A 13,122-nucleotide genomic window follows, 5' to 3' on the forward strand; every position below is an offset into this window, starting at 1 on the left:
CGGGTAGGGCATTTGCCTTGCATGTGGCCGACCTGGGTTCGATTCCCAGCATCCCATATGGTCCCCTGAGCACCGCCAAGAGTAATTCCTGAGCGCAGAGCCAAAATCGCCAGGTGTGACCCAAAAAGAAAAAAAAAGTCTTAGGGTTTGTTTCCATTGGGAATTTTCCTGTACTGTTTTGTGTTTTGTCACACTCCATCTACGAACAAGGTCATCTGATATTTGTCTTTTTTTTTTTCTTCTGACTTTAGTTCTAGTTTCTTCCAAGTTGCAACAAACTGCAGTATTTCATTTTCCCCTCATAGCTGAGTATTATTGTATTACATACATATATGTACTATGACTTCACATATATATGGGTACAAAGTCACTGGATGTCTTTTGTTGGGCACTTGGGGTGTTTCCAGATTTTGCCTATTTTAAATAATATTATGGCAAACGTGTATATATCTTGCTTTAGTATTATTTTGTGAATGCACAGAAAGTCAATCCTTGGGTCTTATGAAAGTTTTATTTTTAATTTTAAAAGGTGTTACCACCCCACTTTCTTGAAGTCCAAACTGTATAAAGTTCCCACCAACAGAGAATGAGAGTCCCTCTTTCAACAGTCTTTCACAGCATCCCCACCAACAGCTGTTTCTGTTGTTTTATAATAAAGCCATCCTTACTAGTGTGAGGTGCTCTTTGTCATTCTGATATTCATTTCCCTGATAATCAGTGATAAACAGTGATAATTTTTTCCCTCTGCCTATTGGCCATCTTGTCTGAGAAATTATTAGCATATGTTTTGGGACACAAACAATATTCTACTTAAATCCAGGTAAGCCTTGGGACAAATGATGATGACTTGAATAAATTGTCCATTTGTATTCCTGGCTGATTGTCCTGATTTGAATTTATTTTTGTGACCAATTTGTATTTTTGTTATTTGTTTTATATAATACCTGAAAACTTGTAAACATTAACATTTAAAAGAAATCTGAATGCTGAGAGAGAAGACCTGAGGAAAAAAAGGAAAATGGAAGTAAGAGAAAAGTGGGCCTGAACCAACCTGTCTAGGAAAATTGGTGTCATCATAACTGTCTATGTCAAATATATTCTGGGATAAGAAGTAAGGCTAAGTTTTCAACATAATGGAAACTAAACTGTGTGGATGGTTTCTTTTATGCCGACAATAATTAACTTTAAAACACATTACAAGCGTAACATCAGAAAACTGTCTGAAAATAGTTTACCTTGTCACATTACTGCAATGATTTCCTTTTCCAATGTGATATTCTCATGCTTTTGTATTATTTCCCTGACTTATACCACAAATATTACATTTTTATTTTCATTTAGTAAAGAATTAAACTGCATGCACATTATGCTAATTTTTCTTGAGGGTACCCAAGAATGCAAGCATTCCAAACAAGATATTATATGTATTTTTGAAGTTTATAATCCTCAAATTGGATAATAGCTGTAATAGATGCCTGTCCAAGAGGGATATTAGAGCTTATTGTTATTTTTCCAGTGTAAATATTTTTGTGATTAAAGATAACAACAAGATCTGCAGTTTCTAAAAATACACAGCACAAAAACTGTACTTATCTGTAAAATGATGAACAAAACAATAAATCATCAACAATGTTACAGTATGGAGGAAGCAGGCCTACCTGGACTGTACAAGAAAAAGGTTCAAGGGTATTAGTGTAAATCAAAATGATGAAAAGAATGCTTTTTTATTTTTTGTCTTGTTCATTTATTTTTTTTGGTCACACAAGGCATTGTTCATGGCTTACTGTGCTCTGTGCTCAGGGATCACTCCTGATGGTGCTTCGGGTACTATTTAGGTGCTGGGAATCAAACTAGGGTTGATTGTATGCAGTGTAAGGCCCGTAACCTTCGTACTATTTCTCTGGTCCTTATTATTTTTATCTGTATTATAAAATCACTATCACAATATAGAGTAGAGTTTATTTTATGTGAATCACTATAGAACCAGATGTAAGAGGTGTAGGCAAAGTGAAACGTATTGTGAAAGGAAAAGCTTGAAGGGTGAAAGTTGTGTGTCTGTGTCTGTGCAGATGGTTTGCTTTCTGATATGGAAATAGAAGCGTTATGCAGTGTTTTTTTAATCGTTTGGACCTTTAGATGAAAAATGCTGGATTAGAGGAAACCCCTGGGTATGATAGCTATATTAGTTGTGGAATTTTCCATTGCATTTATGGATTCATATAACTCAAAAGTTTAGAGTCAAGTTGTATTTTAGGTGAAGTTTGATCTAGTGTCCTGATACACACCTAGATACACACACCTGATACACACACATGTATACAATTATAAATAAAGTAGCATACATATAATTTATTTAAAAGAATTGACTGATGATTTAGAATATTGGAAAGTCCAAATTCTTAAGACAAGTCAAGACTGAAAATTCTGACAGCAGAGGATATTGGAGTATTTAGGCAAAATTTCTTTTTTCTCCATAAAAGCTTAGTTTTTGCTTATTAAATCCTTTCATCTGATCGAAAAGATAAACCCATATTACTAAATGTATTACTTGATATGAATTGGTTGTAATGTTAAAAGTATCTGCAAAATATTATCACAGCAAAATATGATAACATCATGTTATACTATTGACTAGTCAGCTTCGCACACAAAACCCATAAGCTCGGCATGCTACCAAGAGTATCTTGCCCGCACAGCAGAGCCTGGCAAGCTACCTGTGGTGTATTCATTTGATATACCAAAAACAGTAACCAAAAAAAAAGTAACAAGTCTCACAATGCAGACATTACTGGTGCCTGCTCTAGCAAATCGATGAACAACGGGATGACAGTGACAGTGACAATGTTTAAAAAAATACTAGGCAAAAAATTTATAGTTCTGTTAAAATAGATTGGCAGTAAATTAGGTAAACAGGGAGATTTTTAAAACAAATATCTAATTTTTTTCCATGGGTTATTAGTTCTGAGATATTTTCTAGGAATGAAACCAGGGACAAAAGTGAAGAACTGTGAGAAAAAAGCTTAATTAAGCCACATTAAACAGCTTAATTAAACTGCATTAAAATCTACCTAAGTAAAAATCTACTAAAAATGAAGTTGTAAGTGAGCTCTTAAGTGCTGAGAATTTTCAAACAGACTACATGACTTTGATGTAAAACTGAATATTAGATCCCAATATTATCTGTCCTTGACATTTCAGAAAAAAGAAATAGAAGAGCTTTGAGTGCCCTAGCCACCACTTTTTTCCTGCTTTCTAAACTATAACTGAATATTTTTCCTTAGTGTAGGAATCAGTTAAATTTCTATTTATTCCAGAGGAGCAAGTTTCACTTACCACAGAATTATTTCAACAAACAAGGCATCTTCTCATGGGAACCAAGAGGTTACCCAACCCTCTTATTATTTATTTATTTATTTATTTATTTATTTATTTATTTATATTTTTGCATCATACCCAGCTATGCACAGCTATTCCTGGCTCATGCACTCAGGAATTACTCCTGGTGGTGCTCAGGGGACCACCTGGGATGCTGGGAAGGATTGGCCCTGTGCAAGGCAAACGCCCTACCTGCTGTGCTGTCATTCCAGCCCCAGCACCCAACCCTCTTTATATTGAAAACCTTAATGTCCAGATTTTGACCACTCTACTGCAACCTCCATGGGGTCATGTATGGCATATAATGTCCCTTCCTGAATAAAAAATTAATGTATATCTCATCTGTCTGGTGTCTGTGCTCTGTGCTAACCATTTCCACACTTATAGAAAGGAAATCCTCCACTCACCAGGGAAGAAATGGGAGGCACTTAAAAACAATTATTCTCCTCCTTACTCCTGGGGTAGTGAGATATCAGGGGAAAAAATTCAAACATCATTAATTGGAGTAAATGGATTTCCTTTCTTTTCCCAGTCCCAAGATTTTGTTCAGTGTTTAATGTCCTATTATTAACAATCACTTTTATGTTTTCTAAATATAGTCATACCTATTATTTATCTTATGTTATCACCCAATAAGTTATTTTAATAAGCAGACATCTCTTCCTAACAGCATAAAACCTAAGAACCAACCATCGCCTTATTAATCTTTCTTCCAAATAAAATAATGCCTGACACATGGTATATAGTCAATGAATTTTTGGCGAATTAATCTAAAAATTGCCTATTAGAATTTGAAAAATTAATGAGCTGTGAAATTCTTTTTTAACATGACACGTAAATATTATAACTATGGTTTCCTCAGTACTGCTGATATCATCCATACTCACTCCACCCACCTGTAGACCTGGTCTTAGAAGTGTTGCCTAATTTCTCTGTTTTCTTGTTCCCCTTCCAAAATGCATGCCAGTTGCCTTAGGCTTCTACAGAACCCCCGAAGGCAGCTTCTTACTTTGTGTAGGAAGAAGAGTTAGCATAGCTGCAAGGTGATTCCAACTCCTAGCTTTTCTGTTGATTCTCAATGCTCCATTTACTTCAGAATCCCTGCTGAGAGCTAAAACATTGCTTTACTAGAAGGCATTTATTTTAGGCAAAGTTCCATTCTTCAATTGTATAGTTACACAGCACCCTAGCTTAAGCTGTGGGGGAAATATTGAGAGTTGCCCTGCTTGAAGATGGTTAACATATATTGTTTTTTTCTGCTATTTGTTTTTGTTACATTTTAACTAGCTTGTTCCTTAAGTTTATTGTTTATTTTGGTATTCTTGAGATGCAATTAACATAAAACACTAAAGTTTAATATATATACATTTATATATCATACAAATGCATATATATTATATAAATGTATATATTATACATTGTATATACATCTATATATTAGACTTAATATATATGTATATATATATGATTTAATGATTTAACATATATTGTCATTTGGTTACCATTATAAATTTAAATAAACTAGATAACTAGGGGTGGGAGAGGTGGCTGGAGAGAATATACCAGGAAGGGTGCTTGCCTTGCACACAGATAGCCTGGGTTTTATCCCCAGCACCAGATATGGGTCCCTGAGTCCACAAAGAGTTACCTGATTACAGCTGAGTATGGCCCCAAAACAACACAAAGAAAAAAACTAGAAAAATATGGAATGAGTTCTAGGGGAATAGTATAAGAATCCTTAGATCCCCTAAGGAACAGAAAGGAGAATTACAAGAAATCATAGATGAGATTATTTCTAGGTTCTGGCTATTGGAAGAAGTGCTACAATACTGAAATGCATGTATATTTCAACATATTGTTTTTTGTTTCCTTCCAATATCCATATTGCTAGAAGCAGAGTTTCAGGCTCTTATGATAGTCCAAGTTTTCATTTCCTTGAGGAATCTGTGTTGTTTTCCAATGGGCTATATGAATTTACACACCACCATGATAAATAAATTTCTACATATCCTTGCAAACTTTGGTTATTTCTAAATTCTTTTGTTTTTGAGGGTGGACACACCCAGCAGGGCTATCTGGTATGTGTATTTAATGTGACCTCTCATGTAAAACATGTACTCCACCCATTGAGTGATTTATCTGGTCCTTAAGTGCCTCCTTAAAGTAAAAAATTAATAAAATGGCATATGCTTTTTTTATTTTAATAGAATAGGATATACTTTTTTTTGCTGATACATAGATGAAACAACATATTTTATCATTATCAAAGAATTCATAGTTGTGACAATGAATACTTTCTAATTTATGAACTTTCATGTGCCTTTATGAAGGAACAATAGTAATTGTGTTTAGAACTAAAGAGATCATTCAAAAGTCTGAGTTCATGCTTTTAAAAAAATAGTATTTTAATTTATATTACATTTTTAGTGATAGTACTAAAATTTTATTTTATGCTTAGAGTGCTGCAACACCATGCCTACCATCTGCATGCTGCAGTCCACCACTGTTGCTGCAAGTTCCCTTTTCTCTGCAGCTTCAGATTACAGTTCTTTTGGCTATATCTCGGGATTTCTTTCTACTGGGGGTTATCTATGTTCTTGCTTGCTTGCTTTACATTCTCCTTAAGAGCAAAGTCACCTGGTATTTGTTTTTTTTTTTCTTTATTTCTTTTTATTACTGACTCACTTCATTTAGCATAACTTCCTCCAATCCCATTCACCTTTCAATCAACATGCAAATTTCATCTTTTTTTCTGGTAGTATTCAGTTGTGCGTATATATCATAATTGCCTTATACACTCATCTGTTGTTAGGCATTTGTGTGGGTTTGAATTGTGACTAGTGTAAATAATACATGTATCCTGCTTGGGGGTGGGTGGGATTGTTTTTTTTTTGGGGGGGGGGGGCACATCCAGCAGTGCGCAGGGCTTACTCCTGGCTCTGCACTCCGGGATAGAACCCGGGTCAGCCAAGTGCAATGCAAGCGCCCTAAGCACTGTGCTATCTCTCTGGCCCTGTTTTTGTGTGTTTGGGATTGGTGCTCAGTGACACAGTCACAAGGTCAAGTGGAAGCTCTATTCTTAATTTGTTGAAAGTCTCCATATCGTTTTCCAAAGATATTAAGTCAGGCAGCAGTCCCACCAGAAGTGCATGGTTTCTCCCTTTTCACCATATCCGCCTCAGCACTTGGTGATCCTTGGAGAACATTTTGGCTGGCATAAGGTGACATCTCATTGCGTTTTGATTTTGATTTCCCTGATATTTAATGATGAGCATTGTTTTGTATGCCCTATGACCATTTTTAAGTTGTCTTTGAGGAAATATCTGTTCACCTATCTTTTTCTAATGCGGTAATTATTTGTTGTTAAGTTTGTTGAGGGAGCTTTAGCTTGATATCAGTCCTTTTTCTGATGTAAGACTTGCAAATATTTTTGCCTAATTATTAGGATGATGTTTCTAAAGGCCTTAATTTTTTTTTTTTGTAGTACAGAAGTTTTTCATACAGTAGCACTTTTTATTTGTTTGCTTTTGCTTCTGTTTTCTTTGCCAGTAGTGTTGTATTTTGACAACTGCTGAATTGAGGATCTTGGGGAGTCCTGCCTATGTTTTTCTCAGTGAATTTTATATAAACAGACTTAATAACAAGGACTTTATTCCATTTTTGTATTATATTTGTTTATTATATGAGAGAGGAACCCCACTCACACATCCCACATGCAGCTATTTTTCCCAGCACCATTTGTTGTAGAGGATTGCCTTGTTCTGCTTGATGTACCTGGACCCGTTTTTGAAGATTAACTGGCCATACATTTGAGAATCTATATCTGGCTTCTCAATTTTATTCCATTCTTCTGAGAACCTGGTTTTGTTCTTGTGCTACTATGTTTTGATTACAACAGCTTTGTGAATAGATTCAAATCTGGGATTATAATTCCTAATTTCTCTCTCTCTCTCCTCTCTCTTTCTCTCTCTCTCTCTCTCTCTCTCTCTCTCTCTCTCTCTCTCTCTCCTTATCTCTCTCATTCTTCTCAAGATTGCTATGGGTATACTGGGAGTTTTATAGTTCCACACAAATTTTAGAAGTATTTATTCTGTGTCCTTGAAAAATACTTTGGGAATTTTGAGAATCAAGTACATAAGGCCTCTTTAATCTCTCAGGTAAGGATTTCAAAGTGACAGTGCTTAGGCTCTTCTCTGAAGAAAGCTACAGAGACTGTCCCAATAAAGAAAGAGAAAATATAAGCGAACCTTAACTAGAGATCACCAACCTGAAGATATTAGTAGGAAACTGAAAATAAAATAAATAGTGAATAAGCAACAGAATAAGAGAACCTGAGGAATAAATCAGTACAATAGAATATAAGATTCATGAGATAGTTCAAAAAATAACAATGTAAAGAAAAAGACTGAGAGTAAATTACAGGAAAAACCAAGATCTGTGGGGCAGTCTGAAAAGAAAAAACATGCAGATTATAGGAGTTCCAAAAGGAGAAAAAAGAGATTACGCAAGAAAAATTTTAGCCGAAAAATCTACCAACCTAAATATCAGTTTAGACACCTAGATGCATGAAGCTTGCAGAGTTCCAATGAGAGTAAATACAAGCAGGAAAACACCAAAACACATAATTAAAATGGAGAGTCAAACATAGAGATATTTTTCTAAGAGCAAAAAGAGCAGAGACAAAGTTACCTATAAGAAAGCCACCATAAAAATCACAGTAGATCTTCTATATAAAACTCCACAGGCTAGAAAGGAATAATTCTGTGATATATTCAACAGACTGAATGAAATAAGTATCCAAATTAGAATACTTAATCCAGCTTGTTTATCATTCAAATTCAGTGGTGCAGCAAAACTTCACCAACAAAGAAGTTCTTGATCATTAAACTAATGCTTTAAGATGAACTATATGTTATCATATAAAAGGCTAAAGAAACAAAGAACTTATACCAAAAAGATAGTATTAGTTCCTTGTTTCAGTAATTTCATTTAATGTCAATTGCCTTAATTCACCAATCAGAAGTGACTAGATGTATTGGAAACTAAGCACATGCTTTGCATGTAGCAGACCCATGTTTGATCCCCAGGAACACACATGACTCCCCTCCCCCAGCACTGCTAGGAGTAACCAATGCCCAAGCACAGAGCCAAGACTAACCCCTAAGAACCACACATGTGGACCAACTTTCAACCCCCCCCCTACACACACAGACACATACAACTTTTATTTTATTAGCAAGAATAAAGTTAAATTAAACCACCCCTGGTGTTGAATCAGAAACGGAACTTTACATATCTGACTTTTCGAAGTGCTAGACTGTCTGGCACTTAATACAAATAAATTGGTTAAATCATCCTGTAATAGGATGTGCTCCTTTCCACTGACCACAGACTTTAAGAAAGACTTTAATGTAACAGAAGTGTTTTCTCCATCTTCTGGTTTATTCACAGGAAACAGATCCGAACTATGTTGGGCCCATTCAGCCAGGCAGAAGCCCTGTTAATGACAGCTGGAGTACAGCCAGGAACTTTGGATGGAGTTCTGTTGGATCTTGGGTGTTCCTCCATGCAACTTGATGATCCTGAAAGAGGTTTTTCCCTTCGCAAGGATGGCCCCTTGGACATGAGAATGGATGGTGGCAGGTGAGTATTGCTATTTATTCCTCCTCAAAATAAGAAATCAATTTCTCAAAAACACTTCAAATTTAATTTCCTTTCAAGACTTAAAATTCCCATCACACTCCCACACCTAACACTATCCATACATAATAAATCAGGTTTGTTTGTTACTCATTATACACTTTAGTGTTTCTCTATATTTGGATTTCTAAAAGGAAAATAAGCGCTGCCTTACACAAAATAGTAAAGAAGATATTTTTCATACGGATTATCTTTTATAATGCATAAAATTAAGCTATTATAATATTAACAACTGGAAAATGTATAACTAATATAGTTGGTACGTTTTTCTACAGGTCCAACGTTTTTTTGGTGAGAAGTTAAATTAATCATATTAAACACATGCTCTTTTAATATTGCTTGACAGGCAACATCCTAAAGGTCAGCAAATGCTGTGCTTTCTTCTATTTGTTGTACAGTGAATTTGTTGCAGCCTTCTCAAAGAAACTGCAATTTTATGTGCTGCATCAGTCTATATAGGTCAGCTTTTGAATTTTGCGTGTTTTTGTTTGGAACCACCCCAGCTGTGCTCAAGGCTTTCTCCTGTCTCTGTGCTTAGGGATCACTTCTGATGGGGTTCAGGACTATACAGGGTGCCAGGGATTGAACCTGCTTGTGCCACATGCAAGGCATGTGCCCTACCCATTGTATTATCTCTCTGGCCCCAATGTAGGACAGCTTTCTATCTAATTTTTATTCCTTACCATTCTAGAAGTGCTAGTTTTGTTCGCCACCATTCATATAATTGTGTATGTGTGTGTATATCTATATATCATATAGGTAGATACTTTCTTTGTATGAATGCATACATTATATATAGGTGTACAAAGGGAAACATTCTAGAAAAGCATATGATAATTTCTTTTTTTTTTTCTTCCCTCCCTCTCAATTCTCTATAAGTCTCTGGACAAAAATGGCCTTATGATGACTTGTTTATTTTGCTTTAGAAGGGGCCATATCTCTAATAGTGCTCAGGTTACACTCCCAATGGAACCCAAGAAACATACCTTGGTAGTGATCAACCCTATGCCATTAGGCATGTACCCTAGTCTATTATCTTCCTGCTCCAGTGAAATTTTCTTTTAAATCTGAGTTAATTTTAAAATCTTAGATCAGCACTAATTTCCCTCACTAACCTGGAGATGGATATCCTGTACCAAAAATCATTCCTATGCTTTCTTTTCTTCTAATTTCATGTCCTCATCACAAGTACCAAATTATGTATTCTGGAGTCTATGAATAGCTTACTTTCTAAGAAAAATATTAGGCATCTCTCTCTAAAAATAATTGTGTTCCCATCTCGATTCTCACTGAAGAAGAAAAAGAAAGCAAGTCACTGAAAATCCCTGGGAAACTGTGTCAGTTCCCACTTCTCCGTGGGTCCTGGCCCCTAGAGCCATTCATTCTGCCCAAGGGAAGCCGAAGATGCAGATGCCCTCACGCTGAGTGCTGGTGATCTGGGCATTCACTGATTGGTTGGTTGGCTTTCTGGGCCAGACCTGCCAGTGCTTTGAGGTCGCTCCCAGGGGATTGAACCCGGGTTGGCCCTGTGCATGGCAAATGCCCAACTCACTGCACTGTCGCTCCAGCCCCTGAAGACTCATTTTTATAAATGAGAAGAAGCATTCTAGTATATTCTGTTAAATGATTTGAATTCCTTTATTTACATAGATCAAATCTTATAGCAACCTAAAAAAAAAGTGTTTCTATTATCAGTCTGAAATTCAACACTTCTTTACTGAATTTTACTATAAAAATATTTTCTGATAAGGACATTTGTTTCAAAATCCTTCCAATTTATTAGAAGGAATCATTCAAGCCTTCTTTGTATTGGTGAACTGTAGGACCTTCTTTCTATTAGAAGAAACAATTTGTAAGAAAGTAATATCCATTATGCATTTAAAATTAATGTTGAGTTTTCTTTAACTCCCCCCTAAGCTTCTTTGTTGTATAGTAATTATTCCCATTGTAACCTTTTACCTATGTTGTCATATGACCTGTTAACCTTGGTTATGACCTACAGTTAGAACTTTTTTGTTCCTTTCCTGTACCATATTTTGCATCAATGACATTCATAAGACAAAAAATGTGATCATAAAAAGAAATACTCTTAAAAATCCTCTTAAAATGAGTGACTAATAGTAAAAGTCAATATATATTCTCATGTTTGGAGATTGAGGTTATATAGAGGTCAAGTAAATTTTTGCTCTCCCTATCCTTGGCAAGGAAAATGCCTTCTAAAATACAATGAATAAACTTCAACATTAATAGTAGTAAACTTCCATGTTATTAATATAAGGAATTACCAGCTAATTATAGTCTATAAATCGAATTAGATTAGATTCTCCACTGAGAATTTGAAAATAGATCTCCCTTAAGAAATAAACTCTTACATCAATATATGATGAATAAGATGATGTAGCTGAGAAATAAATCTTAAAGCTTCAGATAGCTGATCTAGATTGTAATTAATCAAAGATGCTAACAGATTTGGAAAAAATAAAAGTGGTATTCAGAAGAGGGGACAAGTTTGTATGAATTCATAGAAAAAAAAGAGAATTAAATGCAAACTGTAGTTACTGCTGAGTATATTGTAGAGAGGGAATCCCAAAGCTATAAAAATAAAAATTTAAACAAATGTATTTTAAATATGGCTGATCAGGGGCCGAATTAGGGTACGTGACCTGGATTTGATTCCTGGCACCACATGGTTCCAGATCCTTGCTGCATATGCAACCCTGAAGTCCCTGAAGAAAATCCAGATGTCTCTGCTCTCCCCCAACACCACAGGTCCCAAACAGCATTGTAGCCTCATGTCCTGGCACCGAATTCGTGGCCCATGAAAGTTGTCCATGGCCTCAGGACGTCTGAGAACTGTTTTGATATGCTCCCCTTCCCCCACTCACACATGCGCAGTGCTGATCACATCCTGGTAACTGGTACAGCAGGGTGAAGACAGGAGGCTTCCTATACCTATTGCCATTTGACACTGTTCACTTAGAGCATAGTGATCCTGTGCCTTCTCAATTTCAGCAGAGCTCTCAGATTATAATACGGGGTTCTCATATCATAGATAAAAATTCACAGCTTCAAAGGCTTTAATTATTTCCGCACTGGAAGGTAATAAATAAATCACTACTCTGTTAATATTTTCTTTGTCTTTTAAATGCAGTTACTGTAATTGGTGATCTCTGAAAGACTGCTATGATTTTTTTTTCTTTTTTACCTGTTAAGTTTGGGGGTGATACCTAATGTTTGTGCTCTTCATTATATGATTGCTTGTTTGGAAGCCTAATAATTTTACAGGGTGTTATTCTTTTGTCTTGCAACACTGTAGAAACTTCTATATTGCTATCCAGTGTTTCCATGACAGGAAAATAAAAGTTTGACTATTGTCCACTGAACTAGTTTTCTTACTTAAGAGTAGAAACATATGATTAGAAAATTTTGAGTCTTTATTCCAATCTTAGAATTATCCTGGTAGAACTAGACTATATTCTGTAGACTTGAATTTGCCACTTTTAACTCAATTTACTCTGTTTAGTGATTTAGGAAGTTGAATTCACAACTAGGGAAGATCTATTGGGGTCTTTGTCAATTATTCGGATTCTTAGTGAAAATACATTTGTATTCGCCCTTAATTACATGACCCTTAATCTTCCCAGTAATATTTTTTAGATAAGCATTATTACTTTCATTGCACAGAAATTGAGTTCTCAGTCGGCTAAAAAACTAACCCAGTGTGTGTAACAAGGCCAAGATCCTAATCTAGATCCATCTGACTCTAAACACCATCTTTTTGCCCTTAGAGCTATTATAAGATTTCCAGTCGTCTGGAAGCTAGTCATGACAGCAGTTTAATAAAACTGAAAATCATAGAATCCGGAAGTGAGTGTGCATGTGTGTCTGAGACACAGAGAGAGTGAGAAAGAGAGAGACAGAGACAGAGACAGACAGAGGGAGTCCTTGACTAAGCAGAGAACTTGTCAATGACAACAGGAATTTCTACTGGGGACTGATTGTACTACAGGTGTTAGCAAGGTTCGAGGTATTATTTCTAAGGAGGCA

The 13,122-nt window shown here is 35.7% G+C and overlaps 1 protein-coding gene across 7 annotated transcripts in view; it reads left to right on the forward strand.

Annotated features, from left to right (window-relative positions):
* METTL15 (methyltransferase like 15) overlaps positions 1-13,122 on the forward strand; it is a 232,761-nt gene that overhangs the window by 166,440 nt on the left and 53,199 nt on the right. For all 7 annotated transcript variants that reach the window (XR_008630685.1, XM_055142052.1, XM_004607862.2 and 4 more), the window contains one exon: positions 8,827-9,018. Coding sequence is in view for 6 of the 7 variants with exons in the window: in XM_055142052.1 (XP_054998027.1) it covers positions 8,827-9,018 (192 nt within the window). In the remaining variant the exon portion in view is untranslated. The remainder of the gene's footprint in view (positions 1-8,826; positions 9,019-13,122) is intronic.

This window comes from Sorex araneus, chromosome 6 (genome assembly GCF_027595985.1).
Source record: "Sorex araneus isolate mSorAra2 chromosome 6, mSorAra2.pri, whole genome shotgun sequence".
Classification (NCBI taxonomy): Eukaryota; Metazoa; Chordata; class Mammalia; order Eulipotyphla; family Soricidae; genus Sorex; species Sorex araneus.